This window comes from Electrophorus electricus, chromosome 1 (genome assembly GCF_041902795.1).
Source record: "Electrophorus electricus isolate QZ-2024a chromosome 1, ASM4190279v1, whole genome shotgun sequence".
In the NCBI taxonomy this organism is placed as follows: domain Eukaryota; kingdom Metazoa; phylum Chordata; class Actinopteri; order Gymnotiformes; family Gymnotidae; genus Electrophorus; species Electrophorus electricus.
In genome coordinates this window covers 3,335,050-3,362,102 of record NC_137497.1, presented here as the reverse complement: position 1 = coordinate 3,362,102, position 27,053 = coordinate 3,335,050, and the positions used below count along the sequence as shown (strand labels likewise).

Genomic DNA, 27,053 nt, shown 5'->3' with positions numbered 1-27,053 from the left:
ATACAAATAAGTTTTAACTAGGTAATATGTTGTATGCATGCTATCATGTACCTACATAGTTGCAATAAAATCTATCACATCACTAGCTAGTTTAAGGAACAAAATTCCTGCATTTAATTCCTTCCTGTTAAATGCAGTGTTTCTCGTTGCAAAACAAAATGAATCAACACTTTTAGGACAAAACAACTCACTTAAATACCTCAGACGTTTGCTGCCACTCACAGGCCTACATTTAGCTGCTAAACGGCCAGTTGTCAGCTGACTAATTAGCTCGCCTACCAAGCTCTTGGCAAAAGATACGCAAGCAAACACCTGCACCCCCCTTGACATCCACAGTTTTAGATTTCATTAGGCATTGTTAGTTAGCCAGCTAGCTAATTTAACCAAATAAGACTGTAGCTGAATAAAGCAAGCCCCGGACCAAACATACACACATTTATCAGGCTAACTAGCTAACATAGCTAGCTAATACAGTTAGCTAGTAGATTTCCGTCATGTTCACAACGTTAAATAACTAGCTAGCTAGCTAATAAACATGACAGAATGACACCATCATAGATCCAAATTATAATTACAAAGAACAACACTATTTTGTGACAACCAGCTAGCTACAATATTTGCTATTTGTGCTAAAATGTGTTTGTTATGCAAGATTAAAATATACAGGCGGCCAGGTAATTTAGCTAGCTGGCTAACTTGCTTAGCTACCTTTCTTGAGGTACATCAGCTAACTAGCTGGCTAAGTTAGCTGGCTAGGCTAGCTAAGATACCAGTTATAATAGACGGAACATTTCGCTATTTATATCTAATAAATTTCCTCATTTTTAGTTCCTCATTCCTCAAAACATTTTTGTCAAATTACAACGTTTCTCTTTGTGTTATATGTTGTATGAACATATAACATGGGAAATGTGCAGCCGTTTCGTCGCAAATCAATAGAAATCGGTTGAGCTTTCTCGTACTTGGTTGCACAAATTTCATATTTTTAAAGCGTTTAACATAATCAAACATGTTTTACTTTTCATTTAAACAGCACATATCCTTTTCTCTCCCTCACTCCCGCAGCCAGAACTATAGGGACAACTATTCAAACCCTCACCCACAACTACCACTCAGCCAGTTACCACTCAACCCTAATTATCCCCACAGCTAAACAGCCCTCGAGCTCCTGTATATATTATTGTTAACTAGTGTATATATTATTGTTAACTAGTGTATATGTTCCTTGTTAACTAGTTTATATACTACTTGTTAACTCGCACATATATATATTATTTTTAACTAGTGTATATATTATTGTTAACTTGTGTATATATTATTGCTTACTAGTATATAGATTATTGTTAACTAGTGTATATAATACCTGTTAACTAGTGTATATATTACTTGTTATCTCGTGTATATATTATTGTTAACTCGTGTATATATTCCTTGTTAACTCGTGTATATATTATTGTTAACTCGTGTGTATATTATTGTTATATATTGTGTATATTTTACTTGTGTCTCTAGTTTTGTCGCTGGTTATTGTTTACTCATCCTGTGCTCACTGCACTAAGCCTCCATTTATATTAAGCCCCTGTTGTGTTCGCTGTTCGTGTAGCATGTGTTCTTTATTCCACATTTTTGCCATGTAACCTGTTCCCAGTTGTGTTTCTGTCAGTGTATTTGTTCTTTGTTATTGTGTTTTGCTTTCGTTTTCTGGCTCTGTCCGTCTCTACATGAATTTGTTCCGGTATGTTCCAGAACACTTGCGTCCTCTCATTGGTCTGTTCCAATTTGCTTCTCGAATTTTCATTGGCTCTCCTGTTGCTATCCCGTTGCTGTGCTGTTGCCTTGTCTCACTTCTGCTTTACAGCGTGCGGTAAGTGAAGCCGAGCGTCCTTTTTTTCTGGCTTTAATTCCCGGTCTCGGTACGTCAAGACTTTACGGTAAAAGTGAGAATTAATGGGCGAACCGCACGAGTTAGCTAGCCGCTCGTTAACCTGTCTGTCGGTCATTTCTGTGTGAAATACAGTGTCTGATTATCTGGCTACATGACATGATTAAAATGATTTAAATGACTGATTAAATTCAAGCAGCGCGCCTGAAGTGGTGCTTCACAACTCGAGATGGACTGTGTTGCTGTATTGTCTGTCTTCCAGGTGTTACTGCTTGTGTGGAGAGGCGTGTGTGTGAGTGTCTGCCTGAGTCACCGAGTGCCTTTGAAAGTGACTCTTTTCTGATGGCTGAAATTATTCATTTAGTTCGTATGCAGGCAAAGTAAACATCAGATATGTTCACATTTATAGTTATGAGAATATATGACTCGGTGAATTAATTAACACTTTCCAGATTGGGCAAACTGTCAACGCACAAATTCAGAGATTAATTCTGGTTCTCTTTGTCATGATGGGATTCTTGATGTAAATATAAATAAGTAAATAATCTCTGAAATATTTGGTGTACAGGTGCTTGGTGATAACTAGAGAAAGACACACTTGACCAGCCCAGTATGGGAATCAAACCACTGCCCTCACAAGGACATCCATCTGAACCACCACACTACAGAGGAAGCGCATAGGGTAGCCAGACAAACAACTGATAGAGCAGGGAACGCTTCCCTAGAAAAAACTAGACACACACCACCATTTATTTACAGTATTTGGCTGACACTTTCATCCAAAGTGACTTGGACTTGTAGCTGAGTACAACATTGAGCAATTAAGGATCTTTCTCAGGGGCAGCTTGGCAGTGGTGGGGCTTGAACTGGTAACTTTCTGATTACAAGGCAAATACCTTAACCACTGAGCTTCCACTGCAGTACCAATGCCTACAGTGGCCCAACAACACCAACAACATCCTACCAAAACAGTATGAAGAAAATTTAAATAGTTTCCATAGTAACCACTTCAATAACCACCACCATTCACAACTGTAGCATCACTCTGATGCTCCTTAATAACAAAATCCACCAAATAATAAACCATCATAACACAATAGTTACAGATGACACACAATCTACAGAAACAACACAAACACACACCTTTCACCTTTTAACTGTGTATGTATGAATGACCTCTTAATTACTGGTGTCCCAGATCCTGTAAACTCCACTATCAGATGATGCTGTTCCTCTCAGCTCAACAGCAGAGATGAACGACACTCCAGTAAGTGGCCATCCACTGTGCAGATCTGTCCACTAGAGGGAGCAGCTGCACCTGTGTTGTTATAAATCACCTCCACTGACTCTGATATGAGCAAATCCAACATCAGAGGTTCACCATGCTTAATCTGAACTGAAGAATTCAAAGCTGAGGAGAAATCCAGTCAGGAACTTCATTATAATATAAAGTTGCTTTGATCATGTAACTACAGAGCTGCAAATCTGATACCGAACATTAATGATGATTAATGATTGTGATGTTTACAATTCTACATTCTACTGCTGTAACGATGCAACATCCCCCCCCCCCCCCCAGGATCAATAAAGTTCTATCAGCATCAGTGCATCAGTGATGCTGAGGATCTCCCTTCAGGTACTGATAATGTGACATGTGAAATCCCTCCTCTGACTGGCAGGATGTCTGGTTACACTTAGCCAGAATGTCAAGTTGTTTATGATACACAGTTTATGTGACCAGACCAGAACATGTCTGAGTGCAGGGGAGAGTAACATTGTCATGAAGATTCATCTTTACTGAAGAGGGGATAAAAAACATTGATGAACTCTAGTTTGTTCACCATGTGACGATGTAACTCTGAGGAGAAGCATGACTGACCAGACAAAGGAGATCCCATTCAGTACTATACAGAAGATACAGGAGAATCCAGTCAGTACTGTACAGACTAGACAGGAGGACCCAGTCAGTATTGTACAGAGGATACAGCAGAACCCAGTCAGTACTGTACAGACTAGACAGGAGAACCCAGTCAGTACTGCACAGAGGACACAGGAGGACCCAGTCAGTACTGTACAGAGGATACAGGAGAACCCAAAAAAAAAAAACCATACAAAATCAAATCAGTGTAGGTTATCTGGCATGTGTGATGCTGGCGGCACAGAAAAAGCGAGAGAAAGTTAAACTAACGTGCTCTTTATTATCCATGACAAACAATCTAGCTAAGGGTTTAAAAAACTTTCTGTTTTCACACAATTGTTGAGGCCCACTGAGCATACTGCAAAGATTTGGGAAAGTAGCAAATGGCAAATCACATTTACAGATGACATATTTATCCAAAGTGACTTACAATTATCACTGAATGCAATCTGAGTAACTGAGGACCAAGGGCCTAGCTCAGGGGCCCAACAGTGGCAAATGTTTATTGTTGGGGCTTAAACTGGCATTTTTCTGATTACAAGTTGAGTACTTTAACCACAGAGCTACCACTCAGTTTTACCTGGTTTACGGTTTTCATGTGTGCAAACAAAACTCTATATTGTCTATATCATCTTTCCATTCATATAACCAGTGTACAGTTATTTGTAATTAACAATCATTTAGCATCATTACACTAGCTTTGTGCAAATAGTGTTTAATGACTATTCCATTCACAAACAGATATTCCTGCACATATCTTGAAATACAGAGATCCCATGAAAAATAGGATGGGTATGTTTATTTTTAAAATCATTAGAAATTAAGAAATTTTGATATTTACTTATTTGTTTTTGTATTTCACAAAATGTTTTCTTTAAAACCCAGTATGTTATATGGCACTTAAATGCCCTAATTTGGGTTAGTTTTGATAGATATTATCGTATGTAATGTAAACAATAAAAATGTTGAGTTTTCTAAGGAAGAAATCAAATTGTTAATTTTAAGAGACTTGTCATATTCTGATTTGTATATTGACTATTGTTGTTTAATAAAGCAAATGTAATTTGTATCAGATTTGATACAATTGATATTCGATTGATAAAGTAATCCAAAATGGAAGTATTTAGCAGAATACTCAATTACTAAAATAACCTATAGCTACAGATTAATTGATTCTTCTACATATTGCTATGCACGGTTTATCAGCCACAAGAAAACAGTTTCAGGTTTTATAACATGTTTGTCAGATACATTTAAGGCTGGTAGCAGTGCAGCCAATGACTGACAGTTTCTGGCTTTCCCTGTCCCAGTAAACCTGTCCCAGTACACCTGATCCAAGTCATCAGCTCATCATCAAGTCTTCCATCAGCTGGATCAGGTGTGAAGCTGTGCATGGCAGTGGCTTTGCAGAACCACCAGATGTAGAAACCAGCAGATGTAAACTACTTTCATATTTAGGCTACTTTCATACTTCTCATGTGTGTTAGTGTTGCCAGAAATATCTAAATGTATACTGGGAATTAGGGAATTGAACTGGGTGATACAACATGATGGCAGGACGTTGATGTGTTGGCTCCTGGACTAATCCTCCTCTGGTAAACGAAGACTACTGTGCTGTTGAGGTGTTCTGGGGTTTAGTCCTGTTTTACTGTGGGTTAGTGGGTTAGTCCAGTTTCTACTGTGGGTTAGTGATTTGCTCCTGTTTCTAATGTGGGTTAGTGGTTTGGTCCTCTTTCTACTGTGGGTTAGTGGTTTAGTCCTGTTTCTAATGTGGGTTAGTGGTTTACTCCTGTTTCTACTGTGGGTTAGTGATTTAGTCCTGTTTCTACTACATGACTAAAGACTAAATGCTAAAGGCAGACTATTGAAACACAGGGCTCAAGCTACAGGCTTGAGATGAAAACTCCTTTTTCACCAGGAATGACATAATGTTTACTTCAACATGGCATTGTGCACATGAATAAAATAACCTGGGGTTATTTCCACTGGTCATTACACAAAGGAGATTGAAAGTGGATTATTGTTATTTTCTGAAGTCCAGTTTTGGGGACCCACTGCCCTGCAACCAACCTTGTACCTGACAAACATGGTAATACACCTGAAATAGTTTTTCTAGTGGCTGATACTGTACTTGGCCACATGCAGAATCAATTAGTCTGTAGTTGTACACAGGTCTGTAATGCACCTATAAAACAGGAGTACCTACAATAACAAGACAATAACAATATCAAGAATAAAAAATATATATTACCACCAAGTGTAACATGTGGAGGCTTGGTAGGATGCAAAGACAAGCCGTGTAAAACACGACGACGTTAATTGAAAGACTCAACAAAGACAATGTAGCCCTTAGACTAATGTGAGGTCAAACACCAACAACATCCACACTTAAACAAGAGACTTATATACACTATATTGTTATAACGACACAAAATGAGGAACAGCTGTAAAACACACAGAGGGCGTGGCACACACACAGACACAACTGGGAGGAGGGGCCATACCGGGACACCAAGAAAATGTTTCCACCTCAACTAAGCTTTTATTACCCAAATAAACGTAATTGTATTTGGCGCCTGTTGTTTCCATGAAATTTGAGTTACACTTATACTGTTTGTTTTGCAAAATTATGCTAAATTATGTAGATACATTTAACCTGTCAATAATTAATTTTTTAAAAATAAATAAAAAAATTATACATCTAATCTGTCAATAACCACCAACAGCCCACCATAGCTCCGGTAATCTGCCTCTTTACTTGATTTATTCGTCCTCAGGTTTTAACTAACAAGCGGCAACTTTGGATCAAAGCACAAACTTTTGAAATGCTAAAAATATTCTGAATTATTGCAGGCTTTCATTTGATGACATTTTCATAAACATTTTCACATCTACTAACACATTAGATAATCTAAGTTCGTCTGCCCTACACGATTAATCTGTTCATAGATCAGACTTTCTGACCACAATCACTTCTGCCTGAAATCCTGCTTCAACTATTCAGAATCCAAAAACATCAAAAGGTTTCCATTCAAACCCTACAAAAGTCATGTCACTATGATAGTGCACATATTTAACAGCCATAAGAAGCACCGCTAGAGATCATGTTGGTATACCAAACATTACATTTACCGCCTTCTTCGTCCTGCCTCCCACTAATCAAAGTGAAAGTACCTGCTTGTTTTGTACTGCACATGTGCAGAACACCATGTTATATTACACTACCTTTGTACAGCAGTACCTCACTGGAACTTTACAATTTACAGCACTGACTACATCTGCAGAATACGTGGTTAAACCAATTGCAGATATAGAACACTCACTGCATTACTGGGTTGACTGCCAGGAAATGCATGTTCATTATTTCAAATCAAACATACGAACATTACATAAATGTGGTTGTTTGAAAATTACAGCCTGATATAGTCAACGGAAAAACTTTCACTTTTTAACCATCTTTTGTTTAAATATAAATGCAGAGTTCTTATATATAAATGCAGAGCATTAAACATATTAATAAAATAATTGGTTATAATAATTGGTCTACGCAGTGTCTTCGTTTATGTAATCGGTCAACGTAATTATTATATGTTTCTACACGTAATTATTTATGTAATGACTCTGTATATTGTTGCATCTATAGCCAGTAATGCCACACTAAAGTACTACATCAGAGTAAGTAGACACATCACTTGAAAAGACACGGTGGTTGGCTTTTCTTCAGTTTCCTTTATTCTCCAAAGGCACAGTAACCACCTACATTTGGTTATTAGTGCCCTCTAGTGTCCAGTTATGCAAATTGCCTCCAGGTGCAAACAAACCATATACAATACAAATGGTTTAATGGCCTCGTGTCCTCGCAGATCAGGCAGCCACACATACCCCCAATAGCAGGCCAGACTTTGGGTTATGGAATAACATAAAAATATTTAAAAAGCTCTCTTACTGTGGCTAAGAACTGTACACATAGGGGTCATAGGGGTCAAAACAAACTTCAAGATGTACAACATACATATGAAATATAATTGGAAACATTGTCATCTAGAAAGTAGAACTAAAGCCACAGATGCAGCACATTTCATCAGGACCTTCACTGAGAATGACCTCAACAGCAGTAAACAATGTGGCAAAGGAAACAAAGTAATACAGCAGGATTTTGATTGTACCAACAGGTTGTTAAATATCACGGGATGAGAAGGCCATCTACAGTGAACGTGCGAAGAGAACATGTAGAACATTTCACCAACAATTCTCTCATCTTTGACTGGGTGCCACTATTCCACACTGAAATAAAATATAAAAGAAATGTTTCAGTAACTATAAACTGATTAATTATCATGAACAGTCCTCAATACACCTGCCTGTAAATCTTTTACCAGTCATCTCAGTAGCTTTGCCAGATCTTAAGTACAATATTCTATACTTGGAAACAAAGGTAAGACAACAATGGTAAAACATTCAGTGACTGGAAGTTCATCGTAATGAGTTGCTGGTTGACCCAACAAGTTGGGGTTTTTGTTTTGTTTTTTAAAATAAACACCCTGCTGTGACACAGCTCACAGGTGATGGTACCAATCCTCCCAAAAAAGCAAGACTTACAGAATATGTATGTATGATTGTGTGTGTGTGTCCAAGTTTAAACCTGAGAGATGATACTCCAAACCCCTAATCACCATGATGTGATCCCCTAAAACACAATTCTCTTCTCCTCCTCCTGTTAAGCCAACCACGGAAACGTATGCTTTATCCTATTTTATATAAAGCAGAATTGATTTGCAGCTCGATGCCTACTGTGTTTTCCAGTGTCAGCTCATGTTCTCCATTGGTCAATGCAGGAACATGGTTGAATATTTTCATGAATGGTTTGCATATACATGAATGCTTGATTTATGTTTGCCATAAGCTACATGACACAATTTTAAAACTACATTTACCAAGATCTGTACTATTTTCCCCAACTAATGCATATATGTAGTTCTACCTAACAAATATTTCATAGATATAAAGAATAACAGCAAAACCTAGTGGAGCCTACACCTAGGCGATTGGCACAAAAGAAGTGAAAGACCTCACATTATTCTTAAGTCTCATTCTTTCTGGATTTACAGAGGAGTCACAGGTGAACAGCCTCCAACAGAAAACATGACATCCATCTTGCTGGAAAGAACAAACACAAAGGTGCTTGACATGAGAAGAAGTGATTTGAAATTCTCACAAAGTGCTTTTAAACTTGTTATATGTGTATCATGTTCAGATGGTAATACTACAAGTTTGCTGTATATGACCTTTGTCTTTTTTCTTTTTCTTTTGTTTTATTCTCTTCCCTTAGATGTAGAGTTTTGTTGATGCTACATTATGGGCTGATTAAGAAGGTGTTGTCCTTCACAGTCAAACATTTCCTCATACTAAGCTTGGGTGCTGTGTGTGCTTTGTGTTGAGCACAAACTTGGCTGGCCACTGGAGGTTTGTACAGGGAAGGAGAGTGAGCTGAGTTTGATCCCAGTGATGAGTCCCTGTCGGGCCTGCGGGGCTGTCTGTAACCTCATCTATCACATTGCATGCTGCAGTCATTTGTCATAAAGAGAAATGTGAACTAAGGCAGTTTACAATGGCACAGAATTGCTACATCATTTAAACTTTAGACAGTATGTGTGTTTGACTTTGTGCATGGCACCTACTCCCCTGGATGGGTTTTTATGTGGGCTGGTGCAACTCCTAATGTTGGCAGATGTGCAATGAAAGTGAAAGTCTGGATTGATGTGACCTGTCGGGGAGGGTCAATCAGCCAACCTCACACTCCAACATCATATGAGAAACAGGAGGCCAAACTAACACAGTAGGCTTAGTGCACCTAATGGTACTGTTCAATTACACATACTGTCAAGGCCACCACACAGAGCATGGTAAACCTAGACTTCAGATGACACTGTTTGGATGTTGTGCTTACTAATCCCAGCTGCAGCAGTTATTTAGGTCATTATATTTGGTTTAATAGATGGTTGTTTTTCTTGTGCCCCACGCTGTCTTAAATTCCACAAAATTCAGCTGATAAGCAGAGACCTTGTATTGGGTGCCTGAAGACAGAAAGGCTCCAATGTCTAACACATAGCAGCACTGACTTTCACTTTCTTCAGTGCTTTAGAGTCTGAACAAAGAATGACATTATTTTAATATGTGGGGAAATAAAATGTTTTACTTCCTGATATTTGTTTATTACTTGTTGTAATGTTTTAGACCAGTTCTCTCCCCAGAGAGATTAAGGCAACATTCTGATAAATTGAACACAGACGTCAAGCAGAAAACTGAGAGGTCCAGTAGGAGAATGGAGAACGGCCAATGGGTTCTCCAGTAAGAGAACGGTTTTTAACTACTGATCTCAGGTGCGGCATAAGAAGGAAAGGCTCAACAGATCTGTACATGCAAACTCATAGCTGCTTTGTCTCAGTCTTGGGCTTTGACTGTGTCAGGCATTTACGTCCAGTTACCTTATGAAACATAAATTAATTCAATATAGTACATTAAAAGAAGAGAAAGAGAGAAACAAAACAACTGGAACACAAGAGCAAATTGACATATTGATATTTGGCGAGAGGTGCTGATTGTCTTTTAAGCCATAATAGGTGGGAACATTTTTATCACACTAATTTCACCTCAGCACTTAGTCTGCACATTTATATATACAAAGAAAAAGTTCTTACAAACAATATAAAGCACACAACTATTTTTTTCATATATAAACTGGCTTCTCCTACTACTAATTCAGAAGCACTTTGCTTGCACAGCTGAAGAAGGACCTCAAAAACATTTCATTACTCAAAGACAAAACATTAGAGAAAATTCAAGGAAAACAGACAATGGTTCAAGGCAGATATGACTACTCAATATTTCAAACATCTATGTGCAAATGATTTATTTCACAGAATCAAAATCAGGAGTGAAAGACAAGTTAAAGAATATGTCTATTTGAGGATATGCAATTTAATTTGGGAAGTTAATTGTAGGGGAACATTGTGGAAATGAATGTATAGTCTATCCTGTCCTCATCTTGGTCAAGGCTGGTCAAGCTACTTCAAGGCTGAGTGGAATCTTGGTTTGCATCTGAGTGTGTTTCTGTGCTTGGACTGAAATAGTTTACTCAAAGTACTGAATCCATTGGGCGGATCAGAAAAGTGCTGCTCATGGCCTGAGGGCTTGAAATCCCCAGCGTGAGGGTCTCTGAGCATCTCTCTCACCTTGGGTGAGGCGTCCTTTATGTAAGTAGTGATGGGGCTTTTTGCCACTGTTGTGACGTATGTTGCAGTTGGCACCATAATCACGCACCAGAACACTCAGGACTGACTCGTGGCTGTGAATAGCAGCAATGTGTAGTGGGGTGTAGCCGTCGTAGCTCTTGGTGTTTACGTCAACCCCTGGCCCACCTTGCCGTGAAAGAAGAAGGATCTTGTGCACCATTTCGCTGTTTCCTTGTTTAGCAGCCCAGTGAAGTACTGTGAAGCCAGGCATGAAGTTTCTCTTCTCTGCCAGCTGGATGTCCTGGAGCAGAAGCTGGCAGATTTGATCCTGCTGTCCTGCTGCACACTTCACAAGCCACTCGTGTTCTCTTGGCCCTAGAGGGAAGAAGGCTGACTGCTATCCAAACCTGGTTTGGTGTCTTTGTTGACCCTTTTCAGGCCTGGTGAACCAGGTGCCACAGAGTGCCTCCGCTTGGTCATGGCTGATCTGTACAGGTCATATGCATCGTTCACTTCACTCAGACAAGCTGCCGAAGTCCTTTCAGTCTGTTCATGGGGCATCTTAAAATCTGCCAGAGCAAGTATCATTACTGCTGGATATATATAAAACACATATTGTATGTATTGCATACAGCCTCACAAGAGCCTAAAACCTTGTAAAAGATTAATAGAGCAGTAATACTTCAAGTGGTGTTGCATATTTTAAATGAGAGTCTTAGTCATCGCTGATCAGAGGATTAAAGCATTATCATAGCAACAACTGGCAATGCAAACAGATGTGTCATTAATGCAGTGACTCTACCTCAACTTGGATTGATTAACGATGTACGGCTCACCGGAGACTGGGATACATATAACATCCCAAAGTGTACTTAATTCTGAGCAAAATGTAACTAGCCTCATTACTGCTGAACTATGAGGACCCGTTTAGGGAGAAATCAGGGAAACACTACTTGCACATACATATGAAACACTTGTGCATACATATGAAACATTTTCACATAAATAGCCTACTACTTACATTTGTGTATAATAATTTAAACTTGCATATACATGAACTTGCACATTCAATCACTGGTGCGTAAACATAAGTTGCACCATGCTTGTGCATGTATGAGTGTGGCTGTATGTGTGTAAAACAATTTTCACTGGGCCCGGAAGTCATTTTATTGTAACTTCAAGGCAGATATTTAACATGTGTACAGTGCGTATAATAGACAGAGGAAGACTGTTGAACTATTAATATTAGGACAGTTATTGACATTTGTGTAATAAGTAGTGCTTCTCTTAATGACAAATGTAACTGTTTCCCATATAGAATTGTGTGCTTTATATTGTGTGTAAGAACTTTTTCTTCTCATTTCAAAATATGTGGACTAAGGGCTCTGTTTGTCTTATTATTTATTATGCTCAGTCTCACCATTTTTGGCAGATTTCACCACGTTATTACGTGGATATGTTATCTTATAATTATAAGCAGTGTGAGATGTGAAGCTAAGCGAAGCACATGTGCAGAATTTCTAACAATAGCCTGTTTTGTATAGCCTGGCTAACTGACCAATCAGTGAAATTAAATGTGGTTGCTGAGCCTGTTGCAGCTGGGTCAATTTAATTTGATTTAATTGTGTTTAATTTTAAACTCAGCTGCGTGCCATGAGGCACAAATTAATCTGAGCATTTTTTGTTCTAGCTGCAAGCTAACGCCGACTTAACCTAGCTATGTTTTACAGACAGTTAGCTTGAAATAATGAGGTTCATCGCTAGAGGGCGCTGTTCTTATCTTTTTTTTTTTTTTTTTTTTTGTATTATTGATCAGGAAAAAACTATAAAATAGATGAGGTGGCCGTTTTCTATGTATGATATGGAATTTGAATATATGAGTGAATGTTACTCTGTAAATGTATAAGAATATGTAGAGAAGATTATTATGAGATCATCATTTATAATCAAATGACTACACTATACAACCACAGCTTCCTTTTATTTATATATTTCATTATATTGTTATTATGGAACAAGTTGTAACATTTACTGGGAGGTGCATGGCAGAGTGAGACATACCTGCTGTGGGCTTGTTTGCTGACCCCTCAGTGAAATTAAATGTGGTTGCTGAACTTGTTATAGTGTGGAAAATAAAAGGAAACCCCTTTCATCCACAACCTGGTGTGCATCATTGAGTGGGACGGAACACAGAGGTCACACTAGCTACTATTTTACAATCCCATTCAACCTAATGACATACTGTATAATACAACTCTAGTTTCGAGCTAAATACCTACAGTTAGATTATTTATTTTAAATCACATACTTTTAAATAAAACGATAAAGGATTCTGCTACTTATTTTTCTAATAACTGTCAGACATTCTAGATACCACATTCTAGATAAGCAGATGGACAAACTGATTATAGCACATGCTCTTGACCAACTCAAACCTGACATATGATGGATAATTTACACAGTACCAGTTTCTACTTGAAACATGTTACAAAGGTACCTGTTGTTCTTATTCATTTGCTGCTATTCCGATTTGCCTCTGCCTTTATTTCCTGGTGTTTGCACTGACTGGGTCTATGAAAGCAGGGAGCAGGCATTTGTCTGTCAAGGTCGTGTGCGTTTGGAAGCCCTCTCAATGTCCGGTTGACTGTAGAGATATTCAAGCCTGGTAAACTGTTGTCAGATATTCAAGCTTCAGCGTTAGACAGCAAACATTCAGTTGGCCAAGGGTGTCCTGCAAATTACAAATGTTTAGGTTTACATGACCACACATGCAATCACAGCTTCATCAAATGAAAATGGAAAAAGAAAGAAACAATGATGCATTTGGGTAGCAGATCCACATGAGGAGTACAGACTGCATGGATGAGTCCAAACTGTTGGCATGCGTTCTGCTTGAGGCAGTGCGTGCAGGAAAACTGCTATTGCCACGTCCCTCATTTCTAAGACAGACATTTCTGTTTTTGACATCTTTTACTTTTACATCCAGTAAATGGGGACTGCTCCATATTCTGTGCGATTATTTAAATCTGGATCTTAAAAACATTTTCCTTTGTTCAGGTTTTGATTAAGGGCTACAGGTACAGCATCATTTTGTCTTGGCTGCTCATCCCTCAGATAAAACTAAATAGCCCATCTAATAAATAGCAAAGATCCAGTGTTGTGCAGTGAGCCCAGTCAGCCAAACCCTCTTTGTGAAACAGAAAACCTCAAGTTTCTTTCAACTCTAAGCCAACTGAGTTTTCACTAAATCCACTTTCTGAAACAGACCCCTGGGCATACATTTTTAAATCTAAGTGTGCACTGACCTTTTCTGGCCAACACTGTGGATGTTTACTCAGTGTGCTTAATAACAGATGTGATCAGTACAACTGTGCATTTGTGTTTATTTATCAAGTTAGACTGTGTTTGTCTATAATTGTGACTTAGATCATCAGATCACTGTTACGGCCTTCACTAGGCAACAAAGCTGAAAAAGAGTGATGAGAAAACCAGCTAATAGAAGTGAACGTAGAAAGAAGGGAAACACAAGGAAAGACCATGGTAGTTTCAATGTTGCTGATGTACTACACACACACACACACACACATAATGGATATTTGTTTGCTTTTACTATCCCAAAAAATCCATTGTACCTGATGCCATATAGAACTCATGGCACGGCTCTGTATTTCCTACTGTTCTCAGGAGTTTGCTAAGGCACTGTGGGGCAAGACCATTCAGTGCTTTGTAGGTCATTAGGACATCTTAATAGTAGGTGTCATCATCAATGGATCTGACTCCCGAGGACGTTATCAGCTCTTCAGGCAGGGTGGAGGTGTCCTTCCTCACACTCATCATCACATCTTTATGGTAGAAGCCTGTGGCCAGGCAGGCCATGGTCAGTTTGCCTGGGTCACTTAGCCAATGTGTAAACATCCACTTTAGCTGTAGGAGAGAACAGGTGTAAACACACAAGTTAGCATTCAATCAGAAACCAGATTTCTATCATAAACATCACTGCTATGGATAACTGGCTGCACATTCTTTCAGAACCATGTCACCTTATGTACGAAGCCACCTGTTCTGACACAGGAATGTATCCATGATTTCAGCCTGTTCTCACAAAGTTGTAAATACTTGAGATGGCACGATACCAGTTTATCTGTACCAATCCAATAACAACATCCTGTGATTTAATGTCGCCCAATATCAATAGTGATCTGATATTTTTTCATTAAAAACCTGTAACAGTAAACATGTTGGTGAACGGTTTGTTTCTGACCAAATAATCATATTTTTCTTGCCTGGACTCTCTGGTCCATCCCGAGGTAGTGCAGGGAAGGTCTCATCAGTCTCCTCTCTGCCACTGGCCGTCTCTGCTGATGTTCCCTGAGAAGCAGGTTTTTTCTGCTGAAAATGACATACAGACAAATTTCAAATTAGCCAAGTGTCCTCAAAGTAAGACTTATACTCCTAAATTTCATTGTAGAGAATTAGCTACAGTATAAAATGCATTGGCATTAAAGGGTAGGATCACCACAGTGTAAAACATGTCTATATGAATCTTTGTTCAGATAAAGGGAAAAACACAAAGAAAAAAATTATTTGTCAAATTGCAAGTTACAGCCACCATAGATTAAATGTTTTTTTTTTCAATTACTATCCTTTAAACTAAATAGTCTTCTATATAACAAACCTCCATATAATAAATCGGTCAGTTAGCTGGTGTATTTGGACCTCACCATGTGTCTCTTGCACTAGCTGGATTTGATCTCCTGCACTTGCACATGAACAGTAAAAATATACGAAGATATATTTTTACTAATTAAAGGAATAAAATAATGGTTCTATATATCACTCCTATTAGTCCATGGGCTAGGTACTACCATTACAGGCTTGACCATTATGGTCAGATACATTTAGTACACAGAAACATTTAGTACAGACATTTCTCATGAGTTCACAAATTTCTCACAAGTCTTTCTACAGAGCGTACATGCCCAAGATTAAACAGTGACACACTACAACCTCACACCTTGTGTATATATTCAGATGACTAAATGAATGCAACAACCAAATAAAATACAAACTGCTCTCTGGACTGTATGATGTTTTGGAAATATGTCTTTTTAGGAGTAATATATGGTAAATATGCATTTCATTTCATTTTAAGTTCACTGTAGTTCATTTAAAGTCACTCAGCAACCTATTGGCTGTGGAAAAACAACCATTGTTTAAGACAAGATACCACACAGCACCACAAAATGCAGATGTGATCAGCCCTTGTTTTTTTGCAAAAGTAGGCAGTAAATTGCACTGCTTACATAAATGAATACAAGCGTCCATCGTGGGGTTTTATTTTATGGCTATTAAAACCCAAAGTATTGTCCCACATTTTCTTAGGATGGTCTATGAGAAGCAGATCACTTTATGATACTACTGCATGTGTCTTTAATCTGGTGAATATACAGTGTTGTTTAGACTTGGGCTCTGGGTGCATTTGACATGTTGGGAGGAAAAAGACAAACATGCACATCATTTTACTGCAGATTTGCATATTTAACCGATCTATTTACTGACTCTTCATACAGGATTCCACAAAACGAGGACCCAAAGCCATCGAGGGGAATCACCAAAGGTACTTCAACGCGGACGTCGCCCCCGTGTGGTGAACTGTGTTAACCCTGAGTGAGCATGTTAATAGAGTTATAGTCACTGCACAATATTTTATCTTTTTAACCTATGTTCCCTCCTTTTTGCATTTCTTGACTGACAGGAGAGCATAAAGCAGTCATGTAATTTACTGAAAAACACAAACCAAAAGAGACAAAGCATATTTTTTTCCAAGTAATTTACTTCAGATTTCAATGCAGAGCTGTCTACTGTATGGCAAATAGTAATTTATTAATACTTAGATTTGTTTGCATTATTAATACATTATAATCAGTTTATTTGATCAAGTAGTCTAACACTGGGTATTGTTAACACCATCAAAAACAATAATGTTTTTATTTATTTATGTAGCATATTCATTCTGAGTGTAAAATCTCATTTACATAAAAGATTCATGAGCTTTCATTATGACTGAGGATAAAGAGAAACCACTTTCTCGCGTCTGGTTTTCAATCAAAATTCAATCAAATTTTATTTATATAGCACTTTTTACAACAGATGTTTACAAGAGGATAGAGCCAGCAGGTTCTGAAATCCAAGCCTTTGAGTGATGCTGATGCTATGATTATGGTCAGGGTTTATGAGTGGGGTAGGACCAGCCAATCAGAGCCTTGGAAGCAGACCCCAACACATCAGTCCCACTGGACCCCAGAGTTCTGAGAGGACTCCATCAGTGCACTGGTGGCCTTAATCAGACTGCCTCCATCAGCAGAGTGGAGCTCCAGACCTGCACCCAGACATCCACTGCACCACCGGGTTGAGCTCCGGTCCCGGTGACCCAGATGAGCAGGTGTGTCCGTGCAGACCGGGGAGTGCTGACCTACGCACAGGCTGCGTGTGCCACTTTAATGCAGAAGTGTCAGAGGTCTGTCGTCATCACGAGCACGAGTGCAGCTCTCTGCTGTCATCATGTCTGACCAGCGGCTCTCAGGAATGAGAGCCTTTAACACCTCATTATAGCAAAGGAGGGTTTAAAATAAACAACATTATAATGTTGACAGAATAATCTACAGGGGAAGACCAAGATGTTTCTGTGAAGAGTGGTGTCACATGTGGCCCATTTCAGCGTCTCAGGAGCTCTCTCTCTCTCTCAGTTCAGTTCAGTGGCTTTACTGGCATGACCACATACAATTATAGTGTTGCCAAAGCAGCATTATAACATGAACATTACACAACATTACAACCTCTGCCATTATGGAAGTTAAGATTTCTGTTATGATAAAGAACTTGTAGAGAACTGACATTTGTCTGAAATAATAATAATTGGAAGAAGTGAAAAGAAAGTTAAATAAGGATGGAAAATAATAAATAGGTAACTATCATAAACTGGGTAATATAGTTTGTTAGTGTGCATGTTTGGGGGGTTATTGTAACGCGGGAGGAGTGAAGAACGAACACACTTGCGAAGTGCCGACGCGCTGGATGTTATGAAAAAGGGAACTAACGAGGGATGCCATAAAGAGCGTGACAGAGTAAAATAAATAAGTTTAATAACAAACAAACTCAGTTGTTTAGTCCATTCATATTAATTCCTCTGTTGCCGTGGTTACATTGTCTGTTCAATGTACCTCCTTTCTGGAGCTGCTGATTTTTTTCCTCAGCTGCACAATCACCAGCCCTGCTGCCACAAGCCCCACCCCCATCAGAGCCAGGAACACCGCCAACACCATCACTGTGGAGCTCTGATCTGGACACGGCTGGACTTCTGCAACACACAATTGTTAGTAAATATAAACCACTATTTAAACATTACAGAGTTATAATCATGTGTGTATGGTTTTAACATGTGCCATATACTGTTTAAACTGTGGTTCATATGATGGTTCAGTGTTCACTCTGGTACATAATCACTACACCATCACTGACTACATTTACATATCAACACACAGCATAATAGATCATTTACATGCACACAACAGTAGGACTAAGGCCTCAGTTTGAGAACCAGGACACTTACAATAGCTGTTGTAAAGCCCAGTCTGTTCACATTTACATATTACAGTCTGACAAACAATAAAGAGATAATTCATGATGCAAGAAGGCACAGTCTGACTTTGCAACGACAGACATCCCCTTCATGACAAACTTTATTCATGCACAAGTTTACTAATTTAAAGACACCCCATACTACTAGGGTAGTATGGACAAGACACTATTCAACAGTCTGCAGTTATTGAGAACTGCATTAAATTATCACTACACCTTATCTAGATTCCTTACTGACACTACATACACTCCTTCCATAACAAAATAATTCTAGACAACATTGAGATCACAGTATTCACATTAAATACATACCTTCAACAGTAACTGTGTATGTGTGAATGACCTCTTCATTACTGGTGTCCCAGATCGTGTAAACTCCACTATCAGATGGTGCTGTTTCTCTCAGCTCAACAGCAGAGATAAGAGATGCTCTCTGGGTGTATTCATCTTTACATTGTAATGAGCTTCCAGCCACTGTGCAGATCTGTCCACTAGAGGGAGCAGCTGCACCTGTGCTGTTATAAATCACCTTCACTGACTCTGATATGGGCAAATCCAGCACCAGATTTTCATTGGACTTGATCCAAACTGAAGAATTCAATGCTGAAAACAAAAACCATCAGGAACTTCAAATGGGTTCAAATTTAATACACACTATTAAACCTAAATCATTAAGGGTTAACTGGCAAAGACTAAGAACAAACCCTTACCCTTTATCTGTAGACTCACATCACAGATGTCTACACCATCACACTCACAGGTGTACCAGAACCTCTTCGTGTAATCAGCATCAGTGATGGTGAGAGAGAGATCTCCCTTCAGGTACTGATCATGTGACATGTGAAATCCCCCCTTTGACTGGCAGGATGTCTGGACACACTGAGCCAGAATGTCACGTTGTTTATGGAACACAGTCCATGTGACCAGACCAGAACACATCTGAGTGCAGGGGAGAGTAGCATCATCATGAAGATTCACCTTTACTGAAGAGGTCAATACAGGCACTGAAAAATTAAGAAAGTGAAGTTTTATAAGGCATTAAATAACAAATATAGAATAAAAACAGAAACAAGTGCATAAGACAATGAGACTGCACCCCTTTTAGATCAGATCAGTTATGGAGGACTTTGCTACCTTGAAGCCTGCTTTCCTACTCCTCTAACCCCAATGTCACACCCCCTCCCCCAACACTACTGCATATGTTTTGGAAATGGCAAAAGCTCTACACATTCTAGCAAATCATCTTTGAGACCTTCTCTAGGATAGTGAGCATTTAAAGGGAAAGAACCCATTCCACCCACATACAGTCACTTGGTCAGTGAAGTCATGTCCCATCCCCATATCATGGAGAAGATTAGATATGCTGTCAGAAAGTCTACCAGAATACTATTCAGCAACCTTTCCTAACCTTTGTTGAGAACATAGAAACTGACAGCATAACAATATTGTTGGGTGGGCTCAAACCCACATCAGCTAGGTGATGACACCGACAGCCTACTGGGTGAGCAACCACGCTCTAATGATGGTGGGCCTGTGAGCAGAACAGTTAGATCTTGGAACAGATAAAACAAGATGAAAAACTGAACCACCTCACCAAGCATGGAAAAAGGGAGAACAAAGGATAGCACAGGAAGAATGGCATACACTGGGGAAAACCAAACTAAAACTTTCCAAAGAAAAGCAGAAACCTGGAGGAACTTTAATGGCTAAGGGAAGCCTCAGGAGAGAGACAGACTCAAAAGGGAAAACTAGAGAAAGAAGGGCACATGTAAAAACCCAGACACCTTTGCAGAGCAGAAGAGAGGTACAGCACAAGAGCTCACAGACCTCAATACCCAGAGTTACCAGCTAGGACATTGGCTCAAAACTTTAGCAAAGACCCAGCACTAAGTGACTGGGTCACTGAGCGTTTACAGATCTAGCCCAGCTGTCAGGCATCAAGCCTGATTAGTAGTGTGGTTGACTCAAGTTCTCCTTCTGGTGGCCGGGGGGCCTCGGCCTGGTGCCAGCCCTTACAAATATAACCTATTCTGTCCTTTGATTTTACGTGTATTGTCTGTTTGTCTTTTATAGAAGTCTGACAATGCATTATGTTTGTATGCTAATGTCTGGTATAAGAGAAGAATTAAGTTTTTTACACTTATGATATAATGTGAAAATTAACAGACACGCCCCACCCCTCCAAAAAAACCAAAACAAAACAAAAACCACACCCACAGAACTCAAGAGCTTTATAGAGAGATACCAGAGAAATTGCAATAGATGAGCCCCAGGGTTTGGTCTCATAAAGGGGAGAATGACAAGACTGAACACCAGCCTGTGTGGGAGCATATTACTGAAGAGAGGCTCTGTTCCTCTCTCTAGTACTCAAGGTTGGCTATATTAGATATCAGGTAAATATTCGTCTCTATCACTTGTTAAATATATCCAATACCAAATAAAATGGCTGCAACCTTCATGTATCGATAACAAAATAACATTTACCTCAATTTATATTCTGCCATTTACTAAATGTTTTCTATGCTCAGGTATGTTCTCCGTTTTCTATGCTAAGCACAAATAACATACAGTTATAAAATTGGATTATGATACAATAGAATCGGACCAAGCTGAAACATTTAGAAAACAAAATCCATTCTGTCAACTTACCGGTTATGACCTTCAGCACAGATAACAGCAGGACCCAGGAACACATGCTATAGGATGGCATGGCTGAAGAGAATCTAGTCAGTACTGTAGAGATCACTGGAAGAATCTGGAAAATTATAATAAGCCAGTTATTCAGTGCCCTAATCAACATTACCTTAAAAGAACAAGACAATCATAGTTTTTTAAAAACAATTAGTGCTTAATAATTATTAATGAGCAAATTTTATATGAATCTTCTAAGAACACTTTAAACCATTTTCTAAAGTCATGTAAAAATATATTACGATGATAGGAGAGTGTTTAAAAAAATATGTCCTCCACAGTGGACATTTGTATTTATTACCTACCTTTTTTCTCTGTATTTTCAATTACGAAGGAAGGTATTCACTGTCAGAGGTAGAGAGAATGTTACTGCGAATTGTTCATGAAAACTCAGATATTGAGTTGTCTGATGAAAAAGATCAAGATGCAGTTTTTGAGGCAGAGGACTGAGAGAGCTTAGAGGATGAAACTGAGATAGGGCAAACAGAGGCAGAAAAGTCAGAGCAAGCAAAACCGTCCACATACAGTCGCTGTCCACTTCGGGGCAGGACTACAATGTACACATTGACTTTATATTCTCAAGATAATTTATGACCATTTACATATATACATATACATTTTTACTTACATTTTTTTTTCACAAAAATGATTTATTCTGATAATTTATTCTAACAATAATTGAGAGTAATATTCTTTTTCTACCTTTATTATTTTCCTAAGATTCAACACTCAACTGGATAATTCTCCCATTCTTCAATTGTCCCATTAAGTAATGATGCCATAACACACCAAAATTGTACCCCAATGAATTATTTTCAACAGTACATTGATTACTCTGTGTTTGAAGAAATGGCTGTGCGCACAAACCAACGTGAAGTCCTTGTGTCTGGAACAGCACTAAACACCACTCCTGAAGAGTTGAAAACATTCATTGGCAGTTCTGTCTACGTGGCCTGTCTAGGATATCTAAATATACAGATGTATTGGGCCTCAAACACCAGAGTTCAAGTAGTGGCAGAATCCATGACCAAAAATCTATTCTATAAACTAAGAAATTCCATTAAGATTGTCAATGACCTTGATATTTCAGATGAGGACAAAAGCAGAGACCTCTTGTGGAAAGTCAGGCCCCTTCTGAACAAAGTGAGGCAAGGATGTCTAAATCAGCTTAGAACAGGAAAATTGTCCATTGATGAGCAAATGATTCCGTTTACTGGTCGCTGCCCAATTCGCCAGAATGTACCAGGCAAACCATACCCGACTGGATTGAAGCTGTTTGTCTTGGCCACACCAAGTGTTATGGTCTTAGATTTTGTGGTTTACCAAAGTAAGACCACCTTCAGAGTCACAGAGGGACTGGGCATTGGAGAACAAGATGCTCTTTATTTGGCAGAGACTGTTTCCAGAGGAACCCACCTGTTTTTTGACAGGTTCTTTACAAATGTCCTGGACACCATGATGGAGAAATGCTTGGGAGGTACAGGAACTCTCATGAAGAACAGAATTCCAAAGGAGTGTAACATTATAGGGGATCAGGCCATCAAAAGGAAAGGAAGAGAAGCATCTGAGATCGTGGTCAGGTGAGATCCTGAACTTGCTGTCAAGTGGTTTGACAACAAACCAGTTAACCAGTTGCTAAGTTTCTATAGGATGGCCACTCGCACTCGGAAATGGACAGTGCATACAATTTTCCACTTTTTTGATTTGGCAATCACCAATGCATGGCTTCAGTATAAGACTGACTGACTGCTAAGTTCTGGCAAAGAAACCACTGCAGTTCCTTGAATTCAAATTGCTCCTTGGTGAGCACATGATTACTCAGGTCCAAGTAGGAATCTCCAGTGAGTGTGAAGATGACACTCCCCCACATCAAAAGTGGAAACATACTAAGATTATGACATTGTAGTGTTTTAACTGTAGGAATTTGGAGTAATGGGATGGCGATATGTTGTTAAATGTCTATTCAGTTGACTATATATCACTACTTGAAGCTCTATAATAGTCTGAACTAGTTGCATTAAACAGTGACTGCGTGCGGGACAGGTGTCGGTGTTCGTAACGGACCTGCTAAAGACAAACTAGAGCAAGAAAACGGGCTGACAGGCCTCACCAGACAACAGCTAATGAGCTAGCAAGCGTTAGCGTGGCAGCTAAATATAAGAGAGAGATGGTGTGTAGCGTTTGGTCATATAGATAATACTTCGCATTTGACGGCTCGACTTTATCGACAGATAGTCTGTATAATGTACAGTCAGACGTCTTTATCGAGTGATGACGGAGCGTTTCGACAGGGCGCCCGGCGCTGGCAGGACACGGGGTGAGTCGAGCGGTCCTGGCCCGGGGGATGCGGGGACGCCCGTGTGTCCGTGTTCAGCCAATGGGAACCCCGAGGACAGTGGAGGTAGAGCTGCCGCTGTAGCTGTGGTTAGATATCTAGACACGATACGTAACTTTAACTAATCAGCCCGTTGTAAATATCTTAGCCATGTTAGCGCCTGGCCTGTATCAGAAAAGCTAGCTAGCCTAGCTAAGCTATCCTAGCCAGGAAACTGAAAGTAACATTTACTCAGAGCTCTGCTGAATATTGGTAGCTTATCCAGGTTATTTAGACTTAAGACGACCGTGTAGCTGTCCTAATATTCATGAATACTAGCCTATGCGAGCTATCTACTGTGGGATTGTATAAACTAAGTGAATGCTAAGATTACATAAATAGAGAATAATGCACAAAATGGAATAGGATTAATGCTTGAATTAATAAAATAATTGCTGTATGTGCAGACATAACAGGAAATGCCTTAGACGTGCATATGTGCGATTGTGCAAGAAAACGTGTGTACATGACAGTTAGACAGAGGCGACGGCTGAGATGGAAAAGTACTAAGCAGAAGTGGCGCAAGGCAAGAAAACTATAAGTCTGTGTGTTGCGAAGTTATGCTTTAGATCTCACTCGCACTGTGCTGTGAAGTGACATCTCCAGAGCTCTGCATTAATAAAAGGCCACAAGGTAATGCATTGCTTCCGGTCTCTTCTTTCTTGCATTAACAGACACGACACTACGCAGTTAACACTGGCTTACTATATTACTAGCTAGAGTTAGCTGAACAGTTAGAAGATAACGTCCACAGCCACATATCTGAATTAACCTTGTTCAGATGACATTGCTGTGTTAAACAGGTCACACACGATGTCAAGTTTATGGTTAGTTAGCTATATTTATTACATTACTGTTACAGAAACACCAAACCCAAATTATTTTAGCTGAGTAGCTAACCATTTATTATTATGCTAAATGGGTGTTTTCACACACATCTGGACACACAGTGAGGTGAAGGCTTTTGGAGGATGGCTTGGCTTCAAGAAGGGCCACAAAGATGCCACTTCTCTCCCAGAAAAACATTAAGGACAGACTGATATTCTGCAGGACGTAAAGGGATTGGACTGCAGATGACTGGGGTAAAGTTACTTTCTCTAACAAAGATGTCCCCTTCAGACTGTTTGGGACATCTAGACAAATGATTGTCTGGAGAAAAAAGATGAGCGCTACCATCAGTCCTGTGTCATGCCAACAGTGAGGCATCCTGACACCATTCATGTATGGGGTTGCTTCTCATCCAAGGGAGTGGGTTTGCTCAAAATTTTGCCTGTGGTCAATCCTCAAAAAGAAGGTGGACAAATGCAGAAATTGTGATCAACTCCAAGCACTGATTAGGCAAGAATGGATTGCCATCAGTCAAGACTTTGCCCAGAAGCTAATATCCAGCATGCCAAGGTGAATTGCAGAAGTCTGAAATGCTTAATTGTACTTAGCTGTACCATATAAACATCTAATAAACTGAGGCAGTAAACTTTGTGAAAACCAAAATTTGTCAGTGTCGACTTTTGTGTACGACTGCACTGCTAGTATTTGATGATAACTTCCGAGATCTCTCTCTACATGGATCTGGTTTAGGGTATCTGAACAGTCATCATAATGCGTGAAGGATGGGACACTGATCAAGCCCAAGCATTAGTGCAGAAGGCCTCACACTTCTTAGATTAACGTCTATAAGAGCACAAACACTCCTCTTCGTGTCTGTTGAAGTTGTGTTACGGAAGGAGAGCCAGTGTAGGCCCGATAACTGTTGCTAACTTAGCAGAAATAGCGCTACAAGGTCAATATGGATTAAAGCATTTATACTTCATATGTAACAAGCCACACGGCTCTAAATGTAATTACTGGGGAACTGATGATCCCATGTAGAAATAACCGTCATACTACGATAGGCTACATTTCCAGTTAACCTAACTAGCGTTGTAGCTACAGACGTTAGCGAAGCTATGAGAGCTAGCTAACAAGCACGGACCCGGAATGAGAACATTTCTGAGTTAGCGGGCATTCAGCAAACTAACGGATGTGTTTACACAAAATAAAGCTAAATCGTAACTGTTGTAATTCCATTTCATTACTTAGTTACCTTAAAAACAACCACCGGGTCTGAAATCAGTGTTCAGAGCAGCCCGAGGGTTAGCTAGCGTTAGCTGACCAAATCCCAAGCCGTTTTGTTGTAGACATATCAACTACTCACCACTCTGGTGGGTTTATTTATTTGTAAACATATCAGCTACTCACCACTCTGGTGGGTTTATTTATTTGTAAACATATCAGATATTCACCACTTTGGGTGGGTTTATGTATTTGTAAAATTATTAACTAGCTACTCACCACTCGGTTGGGTTTATTTATTTGTAAACATATCAACTAACTACTCACCACTCTGGTGGGTTTACTTGTAAACATATCAGCTAGTTACCACTCTGGTGTCAAACAGCTCTCTGCGTAACGAAATCTATAGAGTGACATTAGTGTCTTAGATATGAAACCACAAACTCACCCTGGAACTGAGCAGAAAAGCAGAAACGGAAACCACAAGCCACAAGTTTCCGGTGAGTCTGCCCTGCAGGCTTGTCACGAGCCCCCATCATCTCTAGAGGAGGTTTCTCGCTCCTTTAGTTCACACAATGAAAATCTAAAATAAACATGTTCTTCAGCTTATTTAAACATATCTTGGGTCTAATGCACCTAAACAAAGTGTGTGTTAAAGCATAAGTAGATGAGAAAAGTCTTATTTTTTGGAAATTCAAACCTTCCATTTTTTCTGTTAAATCCACTACATTTATAAAGATCACTTTCTTAGCTACTCATAAGATTTCCTAATGGGTGAAGGTGGATAAAATATAGAGCAATATTGTGCAAATAGCTAATCAGTTCACTATAGTATATTTTAAAATGACAAAAAACACAAATCAAATGATCAGTTCACTCTGTGATATTCTTGGAAAACACTTTGCAACATATTCAAAATATGACATTGCAGTGTTTTTACTGCAGGAATGTGGAGTATTGGGATGGCAAGCTTGTGTAAAATGTCTCTTTGCTTCACTATATATATAGCACATATTGAATCTTTATAAAATAAACAGATCAAATAATCCACTAAATTCTTGAAATACTCTCTCTTATGTAGTTACTTTTAGTATGACTAAGTTATTTTTACAGTGGGAATTTGGAGTAAAACATGAAAACTTTGGTATTTAAGGCCTCCAGCATTTTAATATATCTGCAAAAATGCCTTCCCTTAAAACACATCCTCTCACACCCTTACACTTGCAGTTTCCCCTTATGCCATAAACTTCCACTGGTGTGTGAGAG

The 27,053-nt window shown here is 39.1% G+C and overlaps 1 protein-coding gene across 7 annotated transcripts in view; it reads right to left on the bottom strand.

Moving 5' to 3' along the window:
* Window positions 1–8,963: 8,963 nt before the first annotated feature.
* LOC118241378 (uncharacterized) overlaps window positions 8,964–27,053 on the bottom strand; it is a 43,588-nt gene continuing 25,498 nt past the window's right edge. Inside the window, exons 1-11 of one of the 7 annotated variants that reach the window (XR_014123952.1) lie at window positions 26,236–26,295; window positions 21,668–21,767; window positions 21,320–21,427; window positions 19,381–19,674; window positions 18,983–19,273; window positions 18,253–18,389; window positions 15,316–15,421; window positions 14,665–14,956; window positions 13,530–13,763; window positions 13,094–13,192; window positions 8,964–11,601 (exon numbers count right to left, since the gene is read on the bottom strand). Coding sequence is in view for 2 of the 7 variants with exons in the window: in XM_081714926.1 (XP_081571052.1) it covers window positions 14,925–14,956; window positions 15,316–15,421; window positions 18,253–18,389; window positions 18,983–19,273; window positions 19,381–19,674; window positions 21,320–21,380 (921 nt within the window). In the remaining 5 variants the exon portion in view is untranslated. Of the gene's footprint in view, window positions 11,602–13,093; window positions 13,193–13,529; window positions 13,764–14,623; window positions 14,957–15,315; window positions 15,422–16,796; window positions 17,635–18,252; window positions 18,390–18,982; window positions 19,274–19,380; window positions 19,675–21,319; window positions 21,428–21,666; window positions 23,182–25,818; window positions 26,003–26,235; window positions 26,296–27,053 lie in introns of those variants that run through there. The other 6 variants (XR_014123960.1, XR_014123951.1, XR_014123942.1 and 3 more) reach the window with 6 other exon arrangements.